The 26983-nt window shown below is 40.6% G+C and overlaps 1 protein-coding gene across 8 annotated transcripts in view; it reads left to right on the top strand.

The window, feature by feature from the left end:
* SHANK2 (SH3 and multiple ankyrin repeat domains 2) overlaps nucleotides 1-26983 on the top strand; it is a 250193-nt gene that overhangs the window by 110600 nt on the left and 112610 nt on the right. For all 8 annotated transcript variants that reach the window (XM_077179594.1, XM_077179592.1, XM_077179591.1 and 5 more), the window contains 3 exons: nucleotides 6211-6286; nucleotides 22582-22664; nucleotides 24302-24426. In XM_077179594.1, the coding sequence (XP_077035709.1) occupies nucleotides 6211-6286; nucleotides 22582-22664; nucleotides 24302-24426 (284 nt within the window). The remainder of the gene's footprint in view (nucleotides 1-6210; nucleotides 6287-22581; nucleotides 22665-24301; nucleotides 24427-26983) is intronic.

The following is a 26983-nucleotide window of genomic DNA, read 5'->3' as shown; positions in this document are numbered from 1 at the left end:
ACAAGATGCCTTTATTTATGTGTGCAGGAGCACTTTGAGATTGACATGGAGAGCTGGTTCTTATGAGGCAGATACGCACCCTGTCAGGCCATAATTACAGGTTAGGCAAAGTGCACCAAAGTTGCTTTGTTTTGGCCTGATTTGGTAAAAGCTGGGTATTTCAGTAAAGATCAAACTAGGTGCATGTGGACCAAAGCCATGTTCAGCTGCTAGAAACTCTGAGGTCAACATCCAGCTTTTTATGAGCTCTTCACTCTTTTGCTTTAAGATGCATTTTGCTCTGTAAAGCAAAGAAGGGAAAAAACTTTGTCCTCTGCCAATTAATTTCCTTTTGTGAGATCACCCAGGGCTGTGTCTGTGCCTGTCCCAGACAGAGAGACTTAATCCTCTGCAGTAGCTGAGACCATAGGCACAGAGCTGCCACAGATGGGTTGGAAATGAGAGGCAGAGGGAATGGAGACCCTCAGAAACCCAACAGGAGAACTTAGGGAAAGAGCATGCAACCATTACCACATTTTGAAAATATTCTGCAAATGAGGGAAGAGCTGCAGAATCCCACAATTGTAAAAAGAGCTGGTGAAGTTGTTAGGACGGTAAGGAGCAAATGCTTGCACAACTGCTTGCTGGGGTTTTATTTTTCAGGTGTAAGTAAGCTTTTTTTTTTTAAATAAAGAGAAAACTGATGACAAGGGAAACACAGTTCTTCTGTAACTGCCTCTCCAGCAGATCCAAGTTGTATTTTTCAGTTATTAAGGATTCTCTTGCAAACAAACTTGCTGCTTCACTCCATTGATCAGCCATTTCAGCATCCTTTGAGGGTAAAAGAATTCACTGTATTCCAGCTAATCTTCCTCTAAGGATGAAGGAGGGAGTCAACACTGTCTTCCTTTCTTTTTCTGAAAATAAGATTTAGTAGGGGGGGAAAAAAAGGAAAGGCAGAAGAATGTCCAAGGATTTGCTATTCCACTCAAGTTGTCCTTGAGACATTTTTATGCTTATTCTCAAATCTGAAAAACTTCAAAAACCACATCAGATTAGCTATTTCTCAGTTTTAACTGAAAGAAAAATTGGTTGAAAGCATCACATCAACTGAACAGTGGGACTTAAAAAAAACCCCAAAACATCCACAAACTGAAAGAGAAGAAAGTGAGCCATGAATTAAAGGTTTTCATTAATTTGCAATTTATAATGCCTTTATCATATGCTTATTTTCTGTTGATCCTCACAGTTTATCCCTTCAAATGAAGCATCAATGTTTTTACCATTGATTTGCAAAGATATGAAAAGGATAATTGTAGTTTCTTCTGAATTCTTGGGTGGTACATACCTGCAGATCTCACTTTTGTGAGTTTTTATAACCCTTTATCAGAATCAATGATCAAACAGGTAATAGAGAAAATTTCTATTTCTTTATCCCATTTTTGGTACATTTTTTAGAATCCATAATCCTGCTCTGCATGATTTGGAGGAGGACCCCTGAACTTCATCTTTCCTATGGCTTAAATGAAATGATCAAAGAAAGCAATAAGAAATGTCATGTTAAACAATTGTATCATAGGCTGGAAAAATCTTCTCACTTGTCACCATTTTAATTTTCTGTATTTAATAGACAATCTAGTTTTGATGAATCTCCATTTTCTGAGGGGAAACAGGAGTAAGTAAAATAAGTTACTGAGACTTCACAGTTTGTGGTATGAAGAATATTTTTATCTTTTAATGTGATTATTTTCTGGAGCATCATTTGGTATGGCAGATATTTTGGATATACTTGGTGTAGGGGGATAGAATATAAGAAAATAAAGATATTATAGAAAGTAATCTTACCCCTAAGGAGTTGCAGCTGGGCCAATTAGCAAAGATTTAGGAGCAGGCCTGACTTTAACAGGCCACAGCTGTGACCAATGAGAAGAAGAGTGCTATAAAAGAGTGGGGTGGCTGGGTGAGAAGGGATCTGGAGTCAGTTGGCTGCTTTGTGAAGGAGGAAGAGTCAGTGCTCTGAGAGCTGCCCACAAGAAACACCAAGAAGGTATGGAACTTTTGTGATAAGGAGACAACTGTTTGGAACCCCTGCAGTAAGATGGCAACGTACTTGTGATAGAAAAAATTGTGCTCTTCTTAGTGGTGTTTTCAATCCCATGAACTTTTTCTCCACTTTTTCTTATGGCCAAGTTCAGATCGATTTAAGGAAAATCCCTTTAGATAGGGGTCCTGTCTTGTTGCAAACCAGTATGAGTGTCCTTGAATAGTCAATATCTGCTGCTTTTATTATTAGACTGCTTTCCTCATCTTTGAATAACTTCTGATCTAACCCCCAGCATAAATGGTTGGGAAAGGGTTTTTCCCCCAGGAAGGGGAAGGTGCAGAGGGAAGGCCTTTATTTCTGCCACTGTTTTGGGTGTTTTACCTGCAGAGAGCTGTACCTGAACTGCTCTGGCAGAGAACATCTATAAATGTCTGTTGAGAGTGAAACATCTCCCAGGGCTGTCACTGGGAGGAGGGAAGGAAGAAGGAAAAGCTGCATGTTTTGGGGTGGGGATAAAAATGCCAGTGGTATCTGGGGAGAGCCTGCTGCTCTCTTGCCTCCCAGTATCACAGCACAAATTCTGCTGTTGCACTCCTGTTTCCTCTGTTCATCCTGTGGACATGCTGGTGGCTCAGAACCTTTCCTAGAGTGCTGGCTGCTCTGGCAGCATCCCTGCTGGCAGAGCATCCTGCGCGGTTTCCTTGGAAACACGGCGCCGAAATGCCCTGCAGGAGCAGCAGGGAGGAGTCAAAGAGTGGAGACAGTTGCTTTGGGATTTTTGCCCCTCTGTGGGAAACCAGGACTCTTGGATAACTAACTAATATGATTAAATAAAAGTTGCTTATTGTTTATATTATGTACTTGTTTATACATTCTAACTTTACTGCACACGCTGATCACGCATCTCTTGATTGGTGTCTCTATCTGGTTCCCATGTTCTGCATGCACTTCTCAGAGTGTGTGATTGGTTACAGTCCAGCTGTTTCACAGCCCTCTGTTCTCTATCTCTGTTATCTAGTTCTTCTGGTCTTGGTAGTCTGTTTCTCAGCCTCTTCTTTCTTAATTTAGCACAATTTAGGTCTTAGTAACCTTGACAAATTCCAGAGGGTGTTGATGAGAATAACTAGGAACGGTTTGCTGGGGCACACAGTGGCCTAGACCTTGCAAATACATTGCTACACCCCTCCAAGTGCTTTACCTTCCAAAGCAATATCAAATAGGTGAGCAACCTAGTCCAAGCAGGAGTGTCAGGGTGGGAGTCTGGCTGGCTGCTGGAACAGGCCCACAATTGTGATGTGGGCTGAGACAAGGCACCAGTGGTCTAATAGGAGTGGTTTAGAGTCCAAAATTTATTTCTTGCTTTTCAGTGATCTTTCAGTTTTTGATAACGTCTGCAAGATCTCTTGGAGTCCTGTGGTCACTTATGAGACTGAGACAGAGAACCTACAGGGAGTCCTACGTTTATTTGGAGGAAAGCCCTCACTGCTCCTGAGCTAGAGAAAGGAGGAAATGTTTTCCACCTACGCTTTCTCAATGCTCACCCCTCTTTGAACTCTATAAATTACATTCTGGAAGGGCAGGGTTTGAGCCTGTTGCTTACTGAGATGTCTGCAACAATAAACGATTCTAATAAAGCAACAGCCGGAGCTTTATTATTTTGATTGCCACTATTGCCAAGGTCACACAGCTTATTTCTGCTGCGGTTCCACAGGCTTCAATGGAAAATGGACCAGGAAAAATAAAAGTTGTGTTCTTATGGTAGTTACTCTGGTAAAATATGGGTTTCTCAAGAGATCTAGAAATTTCAAGTGATGTCCCAATGTTTCTGTCTTTTGTCAATGTAAAGGAAACTGGACCATTTTTGCAAACCCTGGCATTTTGTTCTACCTCTTAGAAAAACTTTTTGAACTGATCCAACTTGATGTAGTGACTTTTCATCTGTGGTGACAGATATTTCTCTCATTAAGAATGCAGTATTATTATAATTATTTGGCAGTTTTATTTTAATAAAGATAATTATGTGTTTCTACACCTTCATGTCCATATCTTCTTGCTGATCTTTCTAATCTGTCTGCAACCAAGCTTAAGAAGAAATCCTCAAAAGATTCTGTGGGTAAAAGCTTGTTAAATAATGATGGGGTTGTCAGTGCTAGGTGGTCCTAACTTGCTGCAAAGCATTTTGATAAAGAGTTCTGGTCTTAAGAAAACCTGGGACACAAGAATGGGTACAAATCCAGGGAAACCTGGAGCTAACCCCTTGGTGCAAATATATCTATAACAGTGTTCCTGTGCTATATTTGGCTTGAATTCAGAACATCATTTGTTAGGCATTCACCTATGGGTTCTTTGTGTTCTTTTGTCGAGTCAGAGAATGGAATCCTTTTCATTTTTCAGTCCCCAGTTCATTCTGATGGCAGATTCCTGGTCCTCCCCCCCTGCTCCTGAGTGTCTGTACTTGTGCTGTGTAATAGGGCAGCCTGGAATGTGTGTGAGGTGAGGGAATAGAGGGTAATTAGGGAGCTTAACACAGCAGCCTGGGAAACTGCCACTAAGCCTCGAGTTCAGCACCGTGCAAGGCTTCTGTTTTCCCAAATAATCCCTGACTGCACCCAGAGGAGTGGGGGGAAACAGAGGGGAGCAGACCTAAGCTGCAGCTGAAGAGTGCTGGCTCTGCAGTCCTGAGGAGCTGAACAAAGCTCTCTGTCTTGCTGTGCATTCCCATCCCTCCCACCCACTTTGTATTCCTTATAGCAATGAAATATCATGCTATAGAAAACAGATCCTGCAGGGGGAACATCTGGCTCCTTAAGGCTCAAGCAGTTGCTTTAAGATTTCAAAATGTTCTTTATCATAATTTATTTCTTGTAATAATTTCTGAGGGACTTCTGAGAACAGGCCAGGGGAAACTCAAAGTGGACTCCAGGTTTATGATTTTCTGTGTTTCTTCTGTTTGTCTCTTGGTGTGAACCTGATTTTTAGAGTGGCATGAAAAAAGAATGTTGCTCGATGGGGAACAGACTGCAATTTGTGCAGTAGGAGCAGGAATTGGTGGTAAAGGAAAGGCCTTTTAGGCAGAAAATACAGGTTGTAGGTGAGTGACAAAGGGACAAAATAAACTAAGCTATCAAGTAGAGTTCATATTATAATAGGAATTTTCTCCCTTTCTGGCCATCCTGTAGGATGGGGGCTAGCTGGTCTCCACATAACATATATAAATGTAAGTATTTTTGGTTTTTCCTAGTACTGCTTTTCTTGGCACTTGCCAGTTGGTACACAGCTCTGAAGAAACAACTTTCTTACTCTTTTAGCCAGCTGCAACTGTCATGTACATTTCCAGCTGGAATTGCTCTGTATTATGGATGTATTTGTATTTATGCCTCCAGCTGGGAGCATGATCCAGTTACACGTTAGCTGCACTGGTTAAAGCATGGAAATAGGCATTTTTCCCACCTTTCCTCCCAAGATCTGCCTCCCAGGACTTTCTTCTGCTCCTTGGCTGTGTTCAAAGCCCTTCCATCCTGCTCTGATGTTCTTTTTCTCTCTTCAGGCTTGCCCTTGGTCATTTGACAGCACCAATCTCTCAGCCATTTGTACCATCCTTAAAAGCTGTGCCACAGAGGTGCTGTGCCTTGGGGGCTCTGGCTGGCTTGGAGAATCAATAAAATCTGCTGGGGTTGTGTCAGGCTGTCCTTCCATGGAGAGTCCCTCAGCTGTGCAGATGAAACTTTGATGGTTATAATCTAAACTGGAAACTTTTCCATCTGATTTTTGATGTATCTTAGCCAAACCAAAGGTGATTTCACTGGAGGACTAGCCTGTAGTTAGGCAAAAAAATATTGATTTGCATATTCTGGCTATTTTCCCAACCTTTCAGATTTCTGCATATCTATTGCAGATTTTTTTCGTCTTTCTTTCTTCTTCTATTTTGCCTCTTAGCTATAAAAGACCCAAATATTAGACACAAAAGTTTTTGCCACTGAGAATGTGAGTGTAACTTTTAAAACTTGTGACTGGTGTGATTCATGATCTCCAGGAAGTTCTCCTTATTCACTTGATGTGTCTGATGCCATAAAAGAATATCTCCAAAGCCAACATTTTTTTCCAAAATGCCTTGAAACTAGATTTATTCACTGTGTGGGAATATTAAGAAATGCAGAAGTGTTGAAAATTCTTTTTTCTCTGTGCAGAAACACGAGCAGATAGAACAAAGAAGCTGTTTAGACACTACACTGTTGGATCCTATGACAGCTTTGATGCTTCAAGGTAAGAATTTTTCCTTTTGGTTGCAATCTGTTTACAAAACTTTCCCTGGTTTTATTTAATTGTTACTTTTGGTTTAGGCTTTGGAGGGGAAGAGGGAAGCAGATCACTAAACAGAACTTCTGAGGATACCATTTTACTTCTAAATTGGTTTTTATTGCAGTTTTCTTTGTTCATACGGGATGGGTGTAGAAAATTCGGGAGCAGTGAAGTCATGAGTTTCACTGTTCTGTTTTGGGAGTGGTGAAAGATTTGTGGTTCTGAACAGTAACTTTGGAACCTGAGTAGAACTGAAGCTGCTGGAAATGAGAAATCAGATTATTTATTTGTGGAGAATTAATGATTTTTAAGCAGGTTCTTCTCCCCCATGGATATACCTTGAACATACAGGTGACTGCTGGTAGAAAGGATGACCTTCAAAGCACAGAACCTCAGTTAGCTTTTGGTGTCTTCTTGAAGTTTTGGTGGCACACTGGAATTATTATGCTTTTCTCCTGAGTGTCCAATTGCAGCTTGGGTTTGTTTTTTGTTTTTTTTTTTTGTTTGTTTGCAAGGAAACCATAATTATTGTAGGAGAAAAACTCTGAAATGTGTAAAGCAATGGCAGAGTTTCATGTAGCACAATACTAAAAAAAATATGGTAACTGTTGGTGTTGTTCTGTGATCTTAGACTTTGTTCTGAGGTTCAGACATAGCTTCTATGTGATTTGAGGAATCTGGGGAGGGAGTTCCCAGTTGGACATGATGTGGTTGACTGGGGGAGTCTGATGATGGTGAAGTTGTCAAGAGAGGCTGTGAGCCCATACTCTGAGACAAGCGCTGCAGAGCAGACTCAGTGGTTACTGGGGACGTTTGCAGTGAGAAGAGTTGGCTTTTTGCAAGGTTCTTTGAGTGATCATTAGTCTACAAAATCCATATCTTTGTCTCTGTATTTCAGTGTGAATGGATAGGGTTGTTTCTGCAAAGGAGAGAAGCTGTGTCTGCTGCATGTTGCCTCAGAGATATCAAATAACTCCACTTGGAAACCTTCTGCTACTTTCTAACAAAAGATTTTTTTTTCATTACAAAATTTCAATTCCATCAAAACCTTCCTTTCCACCTTTTTATTTTTTTTTTTTTCAGGGGGTGGGGTTGTTGTTTATTTCTCTATTGTTTTGAGGTTTTTTTTCCTAAAGTTATTGGGTTTGTCCAGTGCAACAGTAAAGCTCTCAAAAAATGTATCTTACCTGATTCAGGACTGAGCAGGAGAGCTAATCAGGAAAAAATGAACTTTTGTTCAGCATTATATAAATTATTTATGAAGTGTGTCTGCAGTTGATATCTGTTAATTGTCTGAGTAGAGAGAGGGGCAGCAGCAGAGTTCTCCTGACAAGGTTTGGAAGAAAACTCTCCTTGAGTTTCCACGGAGAATCCAAGACTCAGTGGATCAGCTTGGAAGGGTAATAGTGGAAATTGAGAGGAAAAGGTAGGAGAAAGCAAAATGAATGTGAAATTCCAAGAAATACAGTGGAAAAGTAGACTTGCTTAAGACATTTTTCAGCAAAGAATGCTAAATCTTGAATCTTTGTAAAGTAACACCAGGAAAACTAAAAAAACCAATAACACACCAAGTTGTGTTTCAGGTACCTGACTGAGGCTGCAAATCAGCTTTTTGTACCTCTGAATGGTGATTTCACTGATGCTTGTGCATTGCTGCTAAAGCAAAGAGAATTTGCATTTCAGAACCTGTCTGGAGATTAATGTCTCTTGGTGGTACATCCAGATTTAATTCCTCACAAGGGCTTCTTCAGGGAGGGGAATTATTCAAAGAGGCAAACAAGGTGTGAAAATGAGAGCAATTTTTGGTATTGCCGGATTTGTATTGCTTTGATTACTTTCTCTGTTATTTCGTATCCAAGTCGGGGAAGAATACATTAGAACAGATTTAATGCTGGCAGCAAAGGTTTTGTAAACATTTGTCAGAAGGCAATTGTGCCTCTGTGCTAAGAACAGCTCTGAATCCAAAGTACTAACAAAGCTGATCCAGTTCCTTTCCAGAGACTGTGTGGGGGAGTGAGGGGAAGTGTCTGCTCCCTTCTCCCTTTCCTTCTCCCTCCCAAAGGGCAGAAATTGCTGAGTAGAAACACTCTGTTCAGAAATCTATATTAATGGGCTTATTCACATGCAGGAAAATACATTGTACATGGCATTTTTCATCTTGAGGAAAATGTGCAACTTGAGTAATGGAGGTTCATTAAATCCTATTTCAGCTTTGCATAAGAGATCAGTTATCCATACATTAACTTTGGGAAAATGGGAAGGATGCTTACTAATGTGGAGAAAGGCACTGAGACTTGCTTGCCCGTGCAAATAGTCACTAAATATCATAGAAATATAATATAGTATTTGAGACTACCAGGTCTGATGTATCATCTGCTTTAAATGCTGATGACATGCCCTCAAAAGGGAAGAATTATTTCTTAATATCTATTCTCTCAGTTTAAATCCCCACTCCTTGTCCTAAAGAGCAGATACACCACTGAAGCTGCAAGAAGATAATGCAGCACTGCTCTGCCACATCTCTGAGCTTTTCTCTCCTCCCTGCATTTGTCAGCAGTTAATACAAATGAAATTATTTGTAGGGTGTAAATGAGTTAATTGATCAAGGCTGAATTCCAGTTTAATGATACAAAGTACTGCTAACGCATAGAATGGATGTTTGAATTAAAAAAAAAAAAAATTTAAAAACTTAAAGCTAAGGTAAACATTTAGAAATGACCAATTTTTATCTGCTTTTTTTTTAGGGAATTGATTAATTCTTTCAAGATGGGGCAGTGGATTGTTCAGTCAGGAAAATATGTGGAATTAATTAGTTGTTTAATTTCAAATATAAAATGTTATCACCCTTTTAAATTGAAAGGGACTGTTAATACAGTGATAACTTAGTTTTATACTCTGGAGACATGAATGATATGGGACATAGTGTGGTGCTGTGTGAAAGTGATAAATTTGGTGTGGTGGAAAACAGGATCCATTGCCCCCATGAATTTGGGAACTTTAGGGCACGACAGTGGAAACTTTTCCTACTGCATTCACTGCATCATCTCCCATTGCCAGCAGAACAGGGCAGCAGGAAAAGTCAATAACACAACTGAATGCCAAGGCCAGTGTAATCAAATCTGCACATGAATGGGAGGTCTCCTGCCTGTTCTGTGTCTTTCTCCACAGAGTTATTGACTTTCACATGGGGGTTTTCTCCACACTCTTTAGCTGGGTCCAACCCCTGCGTGGCAGAAGTTTTCCTGGTGCCCTTTCTTTGACATCCCATGGCTCCAGCAGCATTAAGGAGCTCACAGGAGAGGATGTGATGACAAATAACCTTTTCCAAAGGCTGGTTGCCACCACATTAATGACAGGACCAAATTGATTGCCTTATGGTTTTTGTTCTGTTTTTCTGGAGGGAGACCAAAAGGAAAACAGGATGGTGTATTCTGTAAGAAAACTTAATTAAAGGCTTAATTCATTCACCCTACTATCCCTTCTTGGAGTCAGGTGGCAACATCCATGTCCCACAAGTGTAGAAGCTGATAGGAGCAGCTCTTCAAAAGCCAATTTACATACAAACACCTAATAAAAAAATGGAGATTCTTCTCAGAAGTTCTTTCCAGGCCGTTCTCTGTTGCTGTTGTCATCTGTGCTGTTGGATAGAGCAGCATAAGATTTATCCTTGAGCAGCTCAGAGAGACTCCTTGGCACAGCTGGTGCTCTCTGCCCCTGCAACTCAGCATGCTGTGGAGAGTTTGGTTATATTTTTAATTTTTTTAGCCCACAGAATGTGCCTGTTGGATACCTTTGTCCCAAAGTTGTGATGTAAGTGGGGCTGTCTTGGTGGTTTAAGCATTAGATGTGTTCCACATCTATTTTAGTGGAAACTTTCAGTCCTATGCAGAAATACTTTCATCTAGTTTCATGTGGATATTTCACATAAATAATCCTCCCTCTGGAGAAATGCAGTTGCTCATCTCTTTAAATATAGATTTTTAAATAATAAAATATAGATTTAAAACAGATGGAAAGTTTTAGTGGAATTCTGGCCATTGCAAGTGGTGAGGAATGTAAAACTGATGGGGGGAGCAAAGGGATTTTCTCCTTGGTTATGGTGGCCCTGGGTCCCTGGGGTGGGGAATTTGGCTTATGTGCTTGCTGAGTGCTGCTTGCCTGGCAGCAATCCACCAAATCCTGGCAAATGGATCCTTGCAAAAATGGAGGGAAGGTATAAGAGCTGTTGTTGTATTTTATATCCTGCTTCCCACATTTTCGTGTTGGTTCTGCCCAGGCAGAACAGTGAGAGAAGTGTTGTTACATGGAAAATAAATGGGATTTTCTGAATTTGAGTAAGAACTAGATGATTGGAACTGAATGATCCTTAAGGTCCCTTTCAACCCAAACCATTCTAGGATTCTGTGAGCTGCTGTTTTGTTTGTTTTCTGTTGGATATCACCGGTTCCACTGTACCAATGTTTCCTGGGAAGTCTGTACTGTTCAGGAGATCTCTTGAAGGAAATGGGAATAAGGAGATTAAAATGGTGCTGCTCACTCTTAACAATAAATCCACAATCTGGGATGACACATTGATAATAAGTGGAAAGTGATTTTACAGCTGATTTTACCTGCAGGCATATATTTTAAACATAGTCCTTGGTTTCCTCTGGTGGAAATAAGTAAAACCAGCGGCATTTTAACTTTTTTTACCTATACACATAGCTCAGTTTTTGCTTAGAAGATGGTAACAGAAATATCTGAGTATGGTCATCATTGTAATTAAATATAACCCTGTGAGACAGTGATGTGGTTACATCTGAAAGCTCTCTGAGATTTTAATGATTTAAAGTCTCTGCAGATGTGATATCATGGTTCTTCTGAGCACAGAGAATGGTCAGCACCAGCCAAATTGTAGGGGGGAAAAAAGTATGTAAAATGTTTTGTGTGCATGTAATCTCACCTTGATGTCTAAAGTTATTTTGTTGGACTTGCCTTTTCTGAATTAATTAATTAACTGTGAGTATAACAGCCTGATAGCACTGAGCTACTCTTAATGTGAGGCAGAAAGTCAAGGGTAGCTCAATTTTAATACCTTGTGCCTCATTAACTTGAAGAGCATAATTTGATGCAATTTGAAGAATTGCATATGTATTTAAGCAATAATTAACACATTGTAGCCTCTATGGAGCAGGTGGAAATGTGAAATGTGAAGTTTTTAATTTACAATTATTCAGTTTCTAATGGAAATTCCTTTGGTTGCTAATAAACAACTTTGCACTTTGCCTCCCCTGCTGTTGTGTGATGCCACAATGGAGCTTTTTGTGCTGGTGGCTACAGCAAATATTGAAAGGAATTGCTGAAATAGGTGGTAAAAAGGGTGTGTGTGTGTATGCATCTGAATTGTGGTGCCTCTCCATCTAAACCTGTACTGTAATTGCACTATTAAGGTCTAATACAATTATGGTAAGATGCAAAACACTACTGTGAGTGATAAAAGTTTCCATTAGCTTCTAAGTGCATTTTTAAGTTGTTTGCTGCCTTAACAGTGAAGTTTGCTCAACCCACTTCAGTAAGATTCCAGCTTTTAGCAGCTAATGGTTTGGTAACTAATGACTAAAATCCATTTTCTGGGCTACATGTTTGCCTAAATTTTTAGTGATAAGTGTTAGCAAGGAGAGCTCAAGAGCTGAGGGGAAAAAAAATATACAGCCTTTTCCAAATGTAGAATTACAATGCTCTTTCTGAAAAACTATTAGGATCTACCTCTAGTGCTAGTCCAGACTTAACTGTGTGCCAGGAGTAGAGAAGCTGCTGCTTTCAAGGGCTGGGATTTGGGGGCTGTGCCATTTCCTGTACAGCAATTGGTACTCCCAGGCTCAGCAGGATTTCCTCTGCAACTCCTCTGGCCGGATGCTGGAGGAGAGCATGGATTTAAATGTCACCACTGAAAGCAGCAGCCTGTGTCCTGTGCATGGCGGAAGAATAAAGTGGGTTTTATTCTTTAAATTAGAATAGAGGAAATGAAAAAAGAAAAGAAAAAGGAGTGGAGATGCAGAACAAGTTTTTGAGGTTGGTTAGAAACAAGAGCCACATAATTAGAGCAGAGGAAAACAGGAGATTCAAATGGGATTTTTTGGGAGGGGGGAGAAAGGAGGATGATGATGAGGTTCCTAATAATTGGTGTTTTCCATTCCTGTGTCCCAGCCCCTGTGATGATTTAATTCCCTGCCCCAGGGCAACTTTGGCTGCCGTGCTGTCACCTCATCACCAGATGAGCAAAGGCTCCATATGGTGCCTCTGGTTGGGAATGATGCAGTTGGCAGCCCCAGATGGAACAAATAACTGGTGAACTCGCACTGTGGGCTTGCCTCCAGTGGGAGTGATCTCAACCACTCTTCCCCCATCTCACCCTCTCTTTCCAGGCAGATTTTCACAAATATTTGTTGCATTTGGAGAATTTGATCTATGAGGCAACATTCTCAGGGTGGCTGGCAGGCAGCGTATGTGTTTTGTTCCTCTTGAAAGCTGAAATGATCCAAAATTGGAAAGGGGTGGATTTTCATGCTCAGTCTCTTTTGGTGGTGCAAAAGGAAGGTGTGGGAGGAGGGTGCCTTGTTCCTCCTGGGGCAAACCAGATGTGCTCGAGCAGTGTTTCTTTAAGAAATGGTATTGAACCCAACAAAGAGGGAACAGCTAAAGAGCAGACAATAGCTGGTGATGGAGCATTCACCTGGACTAAAGGAGGTCTGGGCTTAGTCCTGTGTGTTTCAGACTTGAATCCAGAGCCTGAGCTGCTGCTGAATGCCAGGAGCCTGCTGGACAGAGCAGGGCTTTATCCAAGCCCTTTGAAAGTGCTCCTCTTTCCCCAAGCCAGGAGCAGATGCTCTCTCTCTCCATCCTCGTGGATGTTAAGGGGCTGCTCCATGGCAATGATTGGCAGATGCACCAATTGAGTGGCTGGTGATGCTGCTGGGGCTCCCTGCTCTCTCTGACACAAAATGTCAGCCTGTTTTTGGAGAGATGGTGTCTGACAAGCACTAAAATGTATCAACAAAAGCTTGGCTTTAAGGGATAAGTGTTACACAAAAACTGAGTTCATGGCAAGGTTCTGAGCAGAGGAATAGCGAGTGTTGAATATGTGCACTAAGAAAAAGTGGCTACTGCATCTTTAGGAGGAAAAAAATCCTGTTACCCATGTGCCTTCTAATTTCTCTAATTTTTTATAGGGCCCAGATAACAGAATTAAGAGTTTGGTGCTCCAGTTGAAAACCAGGGCTGGTACTGGGTAGATTGTGGGATCCTTTACACCAGCATGTCCTAACCTGGAGCAGTTGCACCTATGGCAGAGGTGGTTTATACCTCTACTGCAACCACTTCCAGCACCATAAACTTTGAAATGCATTAAAATCTATGCATCTGAAATGATAAACCAATATTTTTACCTTGTCTCCAGTACACAAAAAAAGAAAGCTTCATATTCCAAGAAATTCCACATCAGTGCAACCAATGAGCTGAATGTGAAAGGCAAGGGGGCAATAAAGATAGGCTCCAGTTCAACATTCACATAATTAAGAGAAGTCATGGACAATTTAAATAAAATTGTAAAGTCAGTGATTTTTTTTAACTGCTACCAGCATTTTGGACTAAACTGGCCATGCTTTGACAGAATTGCTGAAAATAATGGTTTTGGGAGGCAGGAGAGCTGTTAAGATGGACATTTTGTCTTGCAGGTAAGCAAAATTTGGAGTAGACTTAAAATAACTCAAGAGCTTACTGCAATTAGAGAAAGGGAGAGGGTGAATATATTTCATAAAATAAGGTAGAGTTGCCACCTCCTTTCTGATGTTAATGAGACTGTGAAATAACATGATTAGTCAGGATTTTTAAAGGGATATGTGAAAAATTCACATCACCTTTACAGCTCTTTAGTGCAAAATCCTAGAAAATCAAAGTTTCTCACTGTACACTGTATTTTTAAAGCTCTTGGAGAAGAATAAAGATGTTTTCAGAATAACTTTATGCCTTTGGTGAGGCCTCATTTGTTTTGAGACAGAAGTTCAAACTTACTTGTAAGTTATATACTAAAGGAATAACATTTTTTGTCATAAAAATTTGCAGTGTGTTTAACATTGAATTAATCACTGTGCTCTTCTGTACAGTGCAGACTTGTGAGTGAAATAGTTCCATCTATAAAGCTGAAATGTACACTCAGGGCTACTCACACTCCTTGTGGTCAGGGCTGTGTTTATTTTCCAAGGAATGCAGGACAGGAGGATGATCATTCCTCCTGCTCATCATATCAAACAGGATGTGATGGAAAACTTGAGGGATCCCTTAAAACTAATCTGAAACTCATGTTTGGCACCAGTCCTGAAATCACCAGTTTCTTTCCCCTATTTTGTAGTTTATTTTTGTTTAGACTCTCGGAGCAAGTGGAGTTATGATACCAAAATGTACTGTGAGTTTAATAATTGTTTTAAAGACTTCCAAGGTCAAACTGCTACCTTAAAGGGCTTGTAGCACATTTAAAAAGTGCTAATAAAACACTTTCTGTTTATTTTCTTTTAAATCCAAGGTGTGATTGAAGTCACTTCCCTTGTTCTGCCTTTGTCACTTGTCCTGTTTGATAGCCCTGAACATGTTCCTCTCCTTGGTACTGAGGTTGTCTGTGATAATAATGACCAATTTTAGCAAAAACAGCAGGAAAATTATGAATTAAAAAAAAACAACTATAAGAAACTAGTGGATTTAACACCTATATTTAATATTCCTTTTATCTAAATATGTTAAGATGATTAGGGAGAAAATTCCTGTTTCTCTGTGGTTTGGTGGCAACATCTGAGGGTGGAACTGCAGCTGGTTTGGGGTAGGAAAATACAAACCTAAACAGTGAAATGTTTATTAGATAAATATCCTGGTTTCCTAAACATATGTGAGTGTTTGGACAGCCTGTTTGCCCAAGGCTCATCGTATTAGCAATGAATATTAATATTTCCACAGTCCAGGCTCACATTGCTCAAATGCTTGATAAATAAAACTGAAAATTGCTGATAAGTATCAGGTGCAAGTGGAGTGTGCTGGAACCCAAAATATTCCTGTGCTAGGTGGAACATTTGTGTGAAGGGGTTAGAGGGACTCTGGGCTATACAACTCTCCTGTTCCATAGCCTGCATGTCTGATTTTCACTTTGGCACGTGTGATGTTTGAAATGACTGCTCATTTTTAAAAGAAAAATGAAATTAATTAATACAGAGGAATTAAGCTTTTATTTTTGAGTTCATTTCACCACTTTCCTCACTCACAGTGATTTTTTGTTTTCTGTCTACTAGTGCAGATGTGAAAGAATAATAACATTTCTCTTAAAAAAGGCTAAAATACTTGGGATTTTTCTGAGTGTGCATAAATACATTCATACATGGGTATGCTACATATATACCCTCTATATACACATTTGCTTAGGATTATGAATTTACCACTGACTTTTTTTTATTGCCTTCATATCCTACCCTGAGATTCCTACATAATAGAGAATCAGACTTTTACTGGATGATTCCTCTTTCCAGGAAGGTGACTTCCTGGTTTGCTGTATCAATATTTTACTTTACTTGTTGCAGTTTCAGCAACTTAAGGTGAAGCCAGGAAACAACCTTCAAGTACCAATAGCCAAATCGATTTATTTGAAAAGTATTACTTTAGATTGGCTACTCCCTTCTCCTGCACACCAAAAAGCATGATAATAAGTGGAATTAAAAGCTGAGTACAGGAATGTGGACTGAGGGGGAGAGAGAGAGAGACCAAGTTTCTCCTTGGATCTACATAAAGAAATTGTGCCACTACTGTGCACTTCTGTTGTGAAATTCAGTGTTTCTCTTTTAAATGTATACTTTTTGGTAAAGTTTTGTAGCATAAACCTACTGAAGTGTACAGCACTGTTAGTCTCTTTAAGATAGGTATCTTCTTGAAATGATGGTTGATTTTTGATTTTTTAAGCAGCACCATCTTTCTGACTTCCTAATTCTTACTGAATCCCTTCCCGGCTGACATTACTGTGGGTTTGGGGACTTAGTAAAGAACTGCTCTTTTTTACCCAGGGTATCAAGTGTTCAAAATCCAATAAAGATGGCTTGATTCCTTGTTTAGAAGTGTGAATGAAACACCTTTTTTAGGTGGAAGATGTGTTGTGAGGTTTTACTGGAGCCTGTGATTCCCTCCCTGTGCAGTACAGATCCAGAACTGGAGAATATGTCCATGTCTTTAAAACAGCCACAGTTTGACATATTCCTCTTTCATCAGTGGATTTCAAAGCAAAATCTGCAGCCTTGCTGTTCTCATGATCAAAGAACTCCACAAGATGTTTACTAACTCTGGAGAAACAGCACTGCTACAGGAGATTGGAAATACAAATATATGAATATGGGTAGGTTCCAGGAGTATTGCTGGAGCATCTTTCCTTATTTCCTGTTCCTTTATCTGCCTTGATCATAGCCAGCTGAGGAAGACACAGCTATGCCAAGTTTACCAAGGAGAAATTAGACCGTGTCCTTTCTGTTGTAATTTGAAATTGTTTGCCACAAATTATAAAGCCAGAGAGGAACAGAGAGTGCAAGCAGTGGTAATGGTGATCTTGTGTGTCTTCTCTGGGTTTTTTTGTTGGAGTGCCAGCTGTGCCAGTCAGGCACTGACACACAACCAATTGTCTGTGCCTGTGAAGATTCTGCTCTTGGATTTCTTTGGGAGCACCTGTGAAGCTGAGTCCATAGGTAGTACTAAGCTTTTGGCTCCATGCTGCACTTCCATATGTAGCCCTGATTTTCCAGTTTATTTTTTTAAATGAAATAGCAGAACAGCTTGGAGAATTTTTAGCTCTGAGTGATTCTCTTCATCCCTTCTCTGTCATATTTTAATTATTGTATCATGATCATACTCCTTGGACTTGTATCTTCAGCTGCCTAGTAGGGAATTTATCAATTTAAAATTTGCTGCTCTCCAATATTTCTCTTTTAATGCAAGGTTCTATCTGCCATGAGGAAAGTGCTAAGGCATCTATTTGGAAATATTTTTTTCCTCCCAAACACAGCTTGCTATAAACTTCCAGATAAACATGCATTCTAAAGGAAAATCATTAGATTTGTCATATAAGACATCAGCATTGCTCAGCTGTACAGAGTGGGCCAACCCCCCCAGTTCTGGGATCCTAGGATGCTGTGAAGGGAGAGGTCAATGTGAGCTTGACTGTTTAGTTGGCTGCATCCCACTGTTTCTGTTTGGGTTGCCAGTGGGTTTTTTAGGGACAGGCTGTGTATTTCCCTATCTGCTGTGCACAGAACCCACTCGCTGCTGTAGCTGCTGCCTCTTGAGCAAGTGATTGCTACTCTGCCTGACACAGGAGAGCTGTGGGAGCTCTTCTGTGAGACCTAAAAGTGGATGATTGATGCCTGGGAAACTTGAGCAATCACAGGAAGTGTCTTCATTAATCTTGAAGGCCTTAATTAGTAGGATTAGCCAATTTTCCTGAAGCCATTAGAGTAGTTGACTATAAATTGTAAGGTTGACCTCTTCCAGCAGTAACAGGAAATGTTTTCCCACTGAAAGTTTGCTAGATCCTACAATAAGGTTTGCTGTAGACATCCATTTTATGTGGTATCAGGACAGGTTATTTCCCGAAAAAAGGGAAAGAATATTTTTGATGCGCCTTTAACAGGGGTTGACTGTTGGATAATGCACAAAGGGCTCCTCCTGTTGAACAGATTTCCCAAATGCCCTTCTCTGGCTTGAGCATAACCACCATAAATTGGCCATCTTATCCTGGAAGGAATTAGTGTGACTGCTTCCAGACATTGCATATAAATTTATGGAATGATTTAGATATCATTTTATTGCACCTGGCAGAACACTTTATTCTTCTAGGATGTATCTAGTTGTGAACTCAGTAGATCTTTCAAAGGGATTGCAATTGCAAGAGTGCTGAGGAGAAGAAAAAGGGCTAATGAAGAGATTTAGATTCACTTGGCCAACTGAAAGAAGTGAGCCTGGAGAGAGCGAGGTCCACTTCTCACTCAAGAGGAGAGCAAGTCCTTACTGAAGGGCTTGTGGACTGCTGGGCTACTGAGGCTGAAAAGGTTGGGTTATGTTTCCAGGGGATGGATGACTGCAGGGAATGAGGAAAATAATTCCTTTTTACATTCATTTTTTCCTCTCCTTAGGAGGAGACTGACAGTATACGAAATAACCACTTTTGTTTCCCAATAATGGTGATAATTTTGAGTGGATTGTCCTCTACTTGCTGTTTTTCAGATTGAAATCAGCAATGAAACACTTGATACAAACTTGCCTAAACACATCCTGTAGTCCTGATAGTCTCACCTCTGTAATTTAGTATTCTAGCTTGTGGAATAAGTCATGCCTTAAGATAGGGTGTAGTTATCTCTGATGAGAACAGGAAGCCAGGTTTTGTGGGCCTGCCTCCAGCAGGAACCTGCACTCCAACCTTTATTTTCTTCATACAGGTCTTTATGAAAGACTTGACATTTCTCCTTCCTTTCTCAGATATTATCCCAATGGGCTGTAAGCAAAGCAGAAATTCCTGCTGTTTAGAAAAGCCCACACAAATGATGGTTGTTATGTGGAACAGTGCTGAGTTCAAAACTCACATATCTGTCTGACCACGGGCAAATCCTTCCATTTCCCCTTCTCCATTGGTCAGTCTGTGAAGTTATGGAAATTGTAATACCTCTGCACAGTTCTTGAGCCTTAAGTGGTTAAGGAAAGTACATGAGCTGATGAACAAGCATGTTTTCTAATATCTGCTGCTTGAGTAAAGCAGAGATTTACATTGACTGTTATTTTGACCTGAAGTTTTATGACTGTGCTCCACACAGAAATGTCCTGCACTTGATAGGATGCCTTTTGCATTTAACTTTGCCTGCAATGAATCTTGGCCTTACACAGCCCAAAGTCAAAGCAGCGTTTGCCCTATTTAAATAATGAGCTATTGATTTTAGAATTTCTCATTTTATTACCGTCATATGGAACTGGTCATATTCTGAGGACTCGTCTCTGAAATGGAAGCTGTTGAATTTTGTTTGGGATGGGACAGAAATGGACTTCAGGGATTTTGCTTATTGAAATTTGGCATATCATAGATAACAGGGACTGCCTGGCCTCACACAGAGCTGTGCACTGTACTGAAAGAGCCTGGGAAGAAATTTCCCTTCTTGCTTGAGCTCAGGCCTCTGAGCAGCTCCTAATGTAATGTCACCTTCATTTGTCACTGGTTGCTGTACCCTGTGTTCTGCTGCTAAGTATTTACAACACCTCCAGGATCAAAGAGATGCTGCCAAGAAGGCTCATGGGGAGAAATTTTGACCTAGTTTTACATTTGGCACCACTTTTCCTGCCAGGAGCAGGTGGACTGTGAACAGACCTTCAGTGGAGAGTCCACCCTGGCTGGCACAGAGAGCCCTGGAATGGCAAAGCCAGCAAAAAGCAGCACTGCAAAGAGTCAGAGGTTAAACCCTGCCCCTCTTCTGCTTCCTTTTCTTGGGAATGCAAATTTTCTGGGAGAAAGGGTGTGCAGGCTGTAAAATCAGTTCATTTTTTTTTTTTGTGATTGTTTGTCTTCCCCCCTTTTCCTGCAGCTGGTTCTTTGCTCAGCAGCACTGAGGTGTGTGGGGAGAATCAATTTGCTTTCTGTGGTTGCTTGAATAAGTTTAAGCTACTCAAGCCATAGGATTTTGCAGGTTCCCTACATCTAGGGAACATAAATGGGAAGAAGTGCTACACATCTGATTTTTTCAAGCCTATCTTTTTACTTTCCAGGCTGTGATGCTGTTCTCTTTATGACTGTAACTCTATATTAGGAAGTTGTATTTGTCAAATAATAGAGATCAGTTTGTGTGTTTTCTCACCAATAATCATGTTGTGCTTCTCCCTCCCTTCCCTCTCACCTCCCCCTTGCACATAATTTTGTAAAATGTTGGCAATTTTGCATCCCCGCTTTCAGTACATGAACTGAAGTAGAAAACTGGGTAGTTTATGGAATAGATGTGCTGTACATGAGAAGAAAATCAGAGGAGGTTTTTATACCTTTAATCTGTACATTAGGATGAAGTGAGCCTGACTTGACAATGCCCATCCATTTCATTAGCTGGCTCTGGAAGGAAGGACCCTGGATGCTTTTTTCTTGTTTTTGGATGTACACCAGGAGAATTGATCCTGAGTTTGCTGAGCTGATAAACTTCTGAATTCTGTATGGAAATGAACTGACACAAGGGTGGGATCTAGGGAGGGGACACGAGGGGGTTCTTTGAACCAAACTCTTGCTATAATTAGGATCTCAGAAGTTGCCTTCTAAGCTCTATTAAGCTATTGATTGATTACAAGGAAACTTGAAGGGAATGGGTTTTATTAATTTGACCCAGTATTAAAAAAAGTAACACTGCTGACTCTTCAGTGGATAAGCACAGGGACCCACCTTGAGAATGGGGTGGTGAAATGAAGGAAATAATCCAATCCACTGGCAGGAGCAGTCAGTTTCTAGAACATCAGGATGTTGATGGAGAGCTTCAGTGGGCTCTGAGAGCTGCATATTCCATCCCATCCTGATATCCCTGAGCAGGAGGGTGTTGGGCTTTCTCAAGAAGCAGAAGTTTTTTAACTGTAAGAACAGGAAATGTCTGAGAGACACAGTAAATTACAATAAGTTGAGAATACAAAAGCTATGGGTGCTGATGGAGACCATCTCTTGCCCACAAAGTCACCCTGTGGCAGTTTGAATTCATGTGTGGTGTTAAACACTCTGCAATTTGGAAGGCAACCTTACATCATTGCTTCAGCAGCCATGGGAAGTTTCATCCTGCAGAGCTGGAAAGGCACCAAAAGGATGGTCTGTGATGCATGAAAAATCTGGAGTTTGGAGGCTGTCCATTGGTGTCCTGATATCATCATCCCTCTCTTTGTTCAGAGCTTTAAATAAAAAGGTCACAACAATTTCTCTTTATTTAGTTTCCTCCTCCCCCTGGGGATTATTAATGGCCCTGAGGCAGATCCAGTCTCTCCTTGCTTTTACTGCTTTGGGGACTGGATTCTGTACCAGACCAGTGGGAACAGAAGTTGGCTAGTAAAAAATTAAGGAAAGCAAACTTGCTCTTACTGCTTTCTATCTGAACTAGTTCTGTAGGTATTTTAAAGCAGCATAGTTTGCAGTGCTGACAATTCGTGAACTTAACCCCTGCAACTCGTGCTGTGCTATTCTTTGGTACCTAAAAGAGCATTGAATTTTTTTTTTCTTTGAGCTTATTTTTATTAATTTCATGTTTAATGAAAGATATTGAACGCCTTAAGGCTTTTACAGATCGTTCACTGTATCTGAAAGGTCCCATTTTAATGTGCATTTTCTTCATCTACCTTCCACTTTTATCTTAGCCAATGACAGTGAGATTCCTAAGGCTACTTTCTCTTTAAGGGAATACTGCTTACATAAATAGTCCTTTATACCATCTCCTTGTTTTATAATATTAATTGTTTATCAGGAGACAGGAAATATTCCTTAGAAAATGTGTTTTCCTGCTTGTGCATGCCTTGTTACTATTTCAATTATGCAGATTCTTGATGCTGTGGAAATTTGTGCTTGATGACGCCAAGGCAGCTGCACGTTGTTAGCATTGTAGGCTGTCAGATGATCATGTGGGATTCTTGCAGCATGCAACATTCAATAGGATTGAAAAAGGGCTTTTGATGCAAGGCATAGCTTTCAGAATATATTTGTGCCTTTTAGTTAGCTAATAGAAAATCATAATTTATTATCTTTAAATTTAAAATGCTGCCTCATTTTTCTTCTGGTTGGTTTCATTTTGGCTTCACTAGAAGATGCATCTGGTACATCCACGATTGAGGAGTTTATTAATGATACTGTCGTTCAGTTCACTTACTTTTTTTCCTTTTAGAGTCCTAGCTAGCCCACAGATTACATGATCACATGTTCATCCAGTCATTCATATAGAACACAAACCACCATGCATGATTTCTTCTTCTTTCTTTTTCCTCTCTGCCTTTTTTATTCATTTTAAGTTGCTTTGTCATGTTCTCTTTTACCATCCAGCTTAGTCTTTGTCTTCCCCTTGCTGCTATTTGTTCTATATTTTCCCATGCTTGGTTACTGCAATATTATTTGATTAACGGGCTGTGATGATGATGAACCTGCACACTGGAGGAGCAGCTACTACAGTGGTGATGAAGGGATGTAATAATGGTCGCTATCCTCGGAATTCTCTCTACAGTGACTGCATAATAGAAGAAAAGGCAGTGGTCCTGCAGAAAAAAGACAATGAAGGATTTGGATTTGTGCTCAGAGGGGCAAAAGGTATGTGCTTCTGTGTGTGTGTGAGTGTGTGTGTGATGTGCAGTGGCATGAAGAAATTTATACATCTCAGAATATAAGCAGGAATTATTCTTGGTGCACTTGGTTGCTAGACAACAGGATTCTCTGTATGCTATACTACTCCGATGGATTTCGGTGCTTTCTCTCTGAAGCAGTTTGCATTTTTACATGGGAGAAGCACTGCATAATCGTTTTGGGGGGAGAAAGTTATGCCTGTATTTTTCTCATGCTGGTGGATGTAGTATTTTGCCATTAATCTGTTCTGTTGTGCAGTTTACTTAACTGTGGGAAACCTGCTTTCCTCATAAAAGCTGCTGCTTTATTTCAAATGCCAGCCTGATTGAATAGGGCTGCGAATAGGAATAGACAAGAGAGGGATGTTTTGTTTAAAATAGGTGTGGATCTTCTGCAAGGTGACATTGGTGCAGTTTTAGTATGAAAATATGATCTTTTTTTATATCTTGAGAAGCTGCACGTATGTTGCATGGCCTGTAGTGTGCTCATTTTTAAAGCTGTTCATATGTTAAGCTGCACGGCACCTCTCTGTAGGCTAAAATCCATCACAGTGGCATTCCTACCAGTTAAAAAAGACATTCTATTTAATGCTTTGCTTTTTGACTTGCAGTGCAGTTTGCTCCCTTTGTATTTTAAAAAAGAATATATGTTTGTGATGGTATGTCCCATCTCTTGCTCCCCCTCATTTCACATGGGTTCTCCCTTGCCTTGCTTGAGCATGAAAATTATTCCATGTCTTCATTCTTGGGACACGGCTTTTGCTTTCCCTGTTTCCCACCCCTAAACCTAGACCGGTGCCACTGTGGATTTGCAGGGCTGGGAAAGCTTTGCCAGTTTTTTAGCCAAATGAAATGTCTGGAGTTGAAGCAGGGAAGCCCAAGGCACTGCCTTATCTCTGAGTGTTGGTGTGGGTTATCAGTGCTTTGAGCAGGGCTCACTCCCTCTGGCTGAGCCCAGTGGTTTCCCCCAGATTTTCTCTGTAGCAGCGGGGGCAGCTCAGGTGAAGGACCCAAGGACTTTTCTGCCTGTGTGTGTACGTGACACAGAGGGGCAGGCAGGGCTGTCACAGGGTCAGCTGTGCCTCCTCTCCTAAAAAGTGGTCTCTTCTTTGTTATGCACATCTAAATTTAGGAGGGAAAAAAAAAATCTGGTAATTTTTTTTTTTTTCATCCTTTGCCACCCATCCCAGCCCTCTAGTTTTGGCCAGATGCTCTCTCCTGGCTCCAGCACATAATTCATTTTTAGGTGGATGTTGCCAGAGTTACAGCATTCTGCCAGGCACACAAAAGGGTTACTTGAGCCAATACTGAATATCCTGGAATATCAGAACCCAGCTATTGCCTGGTGCAGCTTGATTTGGTTTGTGCCAGGAAAGGAGCAGGTATTTCCCTCCCCCTCTGCAAGGAAGACCTGTGGATTGCTATTGCAGGGGGGTTGCACTCTGTCCCCAGCATCCTGATCTCCCGTGAGGCACATCCCTCTCACTTCCAGCACCCACCATTTTTTAACCCTAAATTGGAATGGCCAATGATAGGCCTGTAGTCAAGTGGTATTTGCAAGCACTCCATAACTTTCTTTTTTTAATGTGGTATTTATTTTTAAAGCTGACACACCAATTGAAGAATTCACCCCAACTCCAGCCTTTCCTGCTTTGCAGTACTTGGAATCTGTGGATGAAGGGGGAGTAGCATGGCAAGCTGGCCTGAGAACTGGAGACTTTTTGATCGAGGTAGGAGATCCTGAAATTTGATTCTCAGTGCTCTGTTGGGGAAAGAGTGATGATCCTGGTGGAGAATTGACTCTGGAAAAAGTGTGGGATGCCTCTGAGCAGCAAGTTCTGTGGGCTAACACCAGTGATGTGCTTCGCTTGATCAATTTAAAACTTCATGCAGCATTCAGGAAAGCAGTGACAGAGAACAATGGTCAGGCTGACTGGGGATTTTCTGGTTGTTCTTTTTGTCCTTTGGGAATACACTCTCAGAGATATCTGGGAGGTTCTAGTCTTCTTTCAGTTATTGAAATTTAGATGAATTTCAATATTTACTGTGGGCCATCAGTTCTGGTTTCTTCTAAATATTTTCGGGAAGTAACCAAAATTAATGACTTTTTATACAACTATTTCTGCACTCAGAAATATCCATGGTCCAGTGGCATTTAGTAACCATGGAGAATAAAGCAAATTGCTTTGGCTTGAAATTGAATTTTTCCAACACTACACTGAAATACAAAAAAAAAAAAGCAATGAATGTTATTGCAGTAAAAATTACTTTATAAAAAGCGTATATTTAAATACTCTGTTCACTTATGCCAAAAATATCTTCATGTTTGATATTTTGAGGATTTTTTTGTTGGTGTTTTAGGTTTTGTTTAAAAAGTTGGTTGTCCTTTTGAGTGTTGTTGGGCAGTTTACAGCAAAATCATGATTTGGGACTTTTCTTCCTTTTCCCCCCACAACCTCTTCATGACCAACACAAAGGGATGCTGTGGTTCTGTGAAATTGGGTACTGAAAATAGGTCTTTTGGGATGGATTGGCCAAACCCTGTCGTAAGATTTATTGATTTTACATTATTTGATGTCTTGTTCTTCAGGCCCATGTATGGGGTGGTGAAATACTTCTGGTGGTACAATGTTTATTTCTGCAGAGCTGGCTTTTGCATGCAGGAGAGGGTACAACATGCAGCTTTTTTTGGAGCGTGCCTTGAACTCCCATGGTGATTGAATTTAAATAGTTGCACCACTTCCTCACACTGTAGCCGTGAAAGAACAGGCTTTGCAGGCTTCTAAAGTAAATAGATATGCGTTTTTATCTCTGTCTTCGAGCACATTTCCCTTGCTGTTTGTTTACTTAAGGAGAAGCGTTTAGCGTTAGAAACCAGCTTACAAATGGAACTGCTGCGATCCCTGGGCAGGGATCCTGCCAAAGCTCTCCCTGTCCCTGTTAGGTGGGGTTTTGAAACAAGGCTGTGTTTTTAGAGGTGGGTTTCTAGTTAGGCTTTTAATCCAAGGGAAGTGTGAAGAGTCTGTACTGGCAGATTGCACAGATAGAATGGATGGTGAACAATGTGCAATTTAATTCATTATGGAATGACAAATATGCTCATGGATTTTTTAAAGATCTCTGAAGGGGTGGAAGAAGGCTGGGTAGCTGATTCTGCACAAAGCTTTACTGTTTTTTTGGCAAATGAGAGAAGAATTATAATTAATTGTCTAGACAATTTACTCCTAGCCTTAGCTTAGAAGAGCAGCTAAACATGCACATACAGTGCTGAATCAGGAGGACGTTAATCCATACTCCAGCATATTTGTAATTAATTCTGAAAGAAGCCATTATTACATGCAAATCAAATCCATTTCTGTGTAATTTATGTTCATCGGGGTTATTCTGTTCTGAATTTTGCAACTTAATTAAGAGGTTATGATAATCCTGAGAAATGACAACTTGGCTGTTGTAGGAGACTTTTCTGTTGGAGAAAGGCAGGATTTTTTTCTGTTTTATGGCCAACATGCAGTGCACAGCCCTGGCTGGATGGAGAAAGCCATCTTTAGAGATATTTACAGTGATGCAAAAGACTGTTGAAATAGAACTCCACCTGCACTTCCAGGAATGCCAAGCTACTTTGTCTGTTGTGTTGAACTAAAAGATTTAAATTTACACGCCAGCAAGTGGTTGTATGCCCTGGTGTAGTCAGCCTGCCTTGCTCCTAAATGATTTCTACCATGACTCTGAAGTTTATGCTTCTGTGTGTAAGTGCCAGCTCAACCATTTGTAAGTAATATCAGGCATTTATCATAAATGTCACATGAATAATAAAAGAGTTAATGGGCAACCAGGATCCTAATTAGTGCTATTTTTAACACTCGTGGCAGGCGCTGGGTGTTAGGGAGGGGAGAGCTCAGTTTGGCAGGGGGCAAAATGAGAGGCAGAGCAGATGCTTCATTCTTGCTTCAGGAGGTTTGGTGGCTCAGGGTCATGGAGATGAGGGGAACCTCACTGTGGAAAGACAGGTTTGACAGGGAGATATAGATCCTTTCTTTGCAGAGCACGAGGGCAGGAGGACAGGCCATCATTTTTTTGTGTACAGTTATGGTCTGGAATCTTCTGGAGGAGGAAAAACTTCAGTATCAGCTATGAGGCATTATAATAATTCATGTTTGGGGTTTGATATATGTGAAGCAGAACAAATAAAAGATCCATACAAAAAAGGGAGAAAAGGTTCTGTTTTGCTCCAGCAGATAAATGGAGTAGGGATTACCTGGAACAGCTGGCATTGTATCTTATGACTGA

This window comes from Agelaius phoeniceus, chromosome 6 (assembly GCF_051311805.1).
Source record: "Agelaius phoeniceus isolate bAgePho1 chromosome 6, bAgePho1.hap1, whole genome shotgun sequence".
Lineage (NCBI taxonomy): Eukaryota > Metazoa > Chordata > Aves > Passeriformes > Icteridae > Agelaius > Agelaius phoeniceus.
Note: the sequence above shows the minus strand (reverse complement) of the source record. Positions and strands in the feature narration are given on the sequence as shown.